Source organism: Penaeus chinensis, chromosome 23 (assembly GCF_019202785.1).
Source record: "Penaeus chinensis breed Huanghai No. 1 chromosome 23, ASM1920278v2, whole genome shotgun sequence".
Lineage (NCBI taxonomy): Eukaryota > Metazoa > Arthropoda > Malacostraca > Decapoda > Penaeidae > Penaeus > Penaeus chinensis.
Genome location: NC_061841.1, coordinates 17165882 through 17168381, shown reverse-complemented (window position 1 = coordinate 17168381; position 2500 = coordinate 17165882). Strand labels below are relative to the sequence as shown.

Here is a 2500-nt window from a genome sequence, read left to right as displayed (position 1 = left end):
TCATTAACTCCAGCCACAAATACGTTATACAGGATGTAGGTCTGATGAGTGGACTTGTAGGAATGGGGACTGTATTCCAAGTTATCAGCGTTGTGACAGAACACCTCAGTGCACTGACCGCTCAGATGAAGAGAACTGCAGGCCAGAACCACCTGGTTTGTCTGATTTTTATTATTTACATTACAGACTGTTGTCCTTTTAGAGGAGCAGTCAGTTGTTCATTAAATGATATGCTGAAAATTTTAGACAGATTTCATCCTTTTGTTGTAAGTGTTAACATCCCTTGTGAATGTGGTACACAGGATGTGGGTCTGATGAGTGGACATGCAGGAATGGTGATTGTATTCCAAGTTACCAGCGATGTGACAGAACACCTCAGTGCATTGACCGTTCAGACGAAGAGAACTGCATACCCGGTTTGCCTTTTTTCTCATTATTTTTGTGGGAATCCGTAGTGCTTCAGATTGTATTGGATATATGTTCCATTAACTTTGTAATGTGTCCTAGTTATATGGGTTAACTAATATGCTGAGTAATCAGTGTACATGCCTAAGCATTTTCTTTTTAGGATTTTATAACATCATCCTTGTAGTTTAATTGCTCATTCTTTATCATTGTAATATTGATTTATTAGTATTACTTGCAGATTAGATCCACTGAACTTAATAAGACTCTAATAGGTATTTGATATACATGATGGGGTTTCTATTCTATTGAATTATATATGATGTAAAACCATTATAAAAAGTTTTGACCATTAATTCATAGTTTGTTAGCATCTTACCATTTATTCGAATAAAATAAATGGTAAACTATTTATTCTAATAGAATGTCAGGGATAGTCATTGTAAAAAAATAATGAATGATGTAGAAATGGAGCCTTGCATATCTGTGGGATTATTATTAGGGAATCCCATAATATTTTTTTTTTTTTATTTCATGATATACATAGGTAATGGTGAATATAAACGTGAATATATAAAAAAAGTAGTTTGATTTGATTCTGAATTATGAAATCAACTTGTATCATTCTTGCTTTATATGTTGTATGAATATAAGTAGTAATTTAGCGGAAGGGCAATTATGCCAACTATGCATTTGTTTTTGCCATGGGGAATGTGGTCGTAGTAAGGAATATATAGTAATAGGGTAATGTGTACTCCATTGTGTCTGTTTTGTAAAAATCATTTATATCATTCTCATGTTCATATATTTATCTTTCTACCTTGTGTTGTTAGTAGGAGTATTATCTTAATTTATATTTTTGAGGAAAGCAAGAAATGATGATTTTATGTGTGTGTACCATCAAACTTGGGAATATAAAGTCTGGTACACTTTCTGTTATCTCTGTGGATTTCTTTGACTATATCATGTGGTGTACATATTTCTTGTGTGTGTGTGTGTGTGTGTGTATGTGTGTGTGTGTGTGTGTGTGTTTGTGCACGCACGAGCGTATACATGTGCCTGTGTGCGTGTGCGTGTGTACGGGCACGTGCACATGGATACGTGTGTGTATGTATGTATATGTAGAATACATTTTTTATGCAAGAGAGTTGCTGATTTTGGTTGTTTGGAAAAATATAAGTATAAGCACATATATGTATATGTATTGTCCAAGTTATGTTTTTTGCTGTAACTATATATGGGAAAGCATGCCCTAAGTATAATGAAACAGATCCAAGGAACAGCTTCTAACACCATTCTCTTCTAATGAAATTAATGTTTAGTTTCAGGTTATTAGATGTGTTCTAATTTGTAAATAATTTTCATCATTATTTTCAAGTTATGCTGAAGGCTTGATTTTGCTCATGATACACGTTTTGTTCTGTTTTTTTTACTAAAATTTTGTGGGGGAGACTTTGCATTGTACTATGATTTGTGTTTACTGAATACATATATCTGCAAGCTTATTTTTTTGATTCTACAGCTTGTGGACCCAATGAGTTCACCTGTGTGTCCAGCGGCTTTTGTATCAGTGAATATGGGCGTTGTGATGGTAAACCAGACTGTAGGGATGGTTCTGATGAACAAGGCTGTGGTAAGTGACCTTTTTTTGTCTGCATTTTAGCTAGCACCTTGCCTGCAAATAGAAAGTTCTTAGCCATTTATCTATTCAATGCAGACATGTGAGTGGGGTTTTATTTTCATTTTATCGTTTTACCTAAGGTTAGATATCTGGCTTGTCTCCCTGAGTTTTCAAAATCAGATAAAAAAAGATGAAGAACTAAGGAAGTATACGTTTATGTTTTTAACTGAACTTGTTGTCTTCTCTGGCATTTTTCTATAGTTTGATATCTCTGTAGAGACCAGGAATGATTTCTTAACACTTTACACTGTACTGGTGCTGGTAAAGTGCATTGTGTTCTAAGAAAGGCTAAAAGAGGTTTAAAAAATACGCATGATCACAAAATATCCATAACTTACTCCTTTTCTTACAGTAGCAATTCTGTTAAATAACTTTCAGGCCATCCCTTACATCCATCTGTATCATCCTGAATCT

The 2500-nt window shown here is 34.2% G+C and overlaps 1 protein-coding gene across 33 annotated transcripts in view; it reads left to right on the top strand.

Annotated features, from left to right (window-relative positions):
- LOC125037396 (basement membrane-specific heparan sulfate proteoglycan core protein-like) overlaps positions 1–2500 on the top strand; it is a 362744-nt gene that overhangs the window by 248091 nt on the left and 112153 nt on the right. For 28 of the 33 annotated variants that reach the window (XM_047630535.1, XM_047630533.1, XM_047630526.1 and 25 more), the window contains 3 exons: positions 33–155; positions 303–416; positions 1928–2038. In XM_047630535.1, coding sequence (XP_047486491.1) covers positions 33–155; positions 303–416; positions 1928–2038 — 348 coding nt within the window. The remainder of the gene's footprint in view (positions 1–32; positions 156–302; positions 417–1927; positions 2039–2500) is intronic. The other 5 variants (XM_047630537.1, XM_047630530.1, XM_047630529.1 and 2 more) reach the window with 1 other exon arrangement.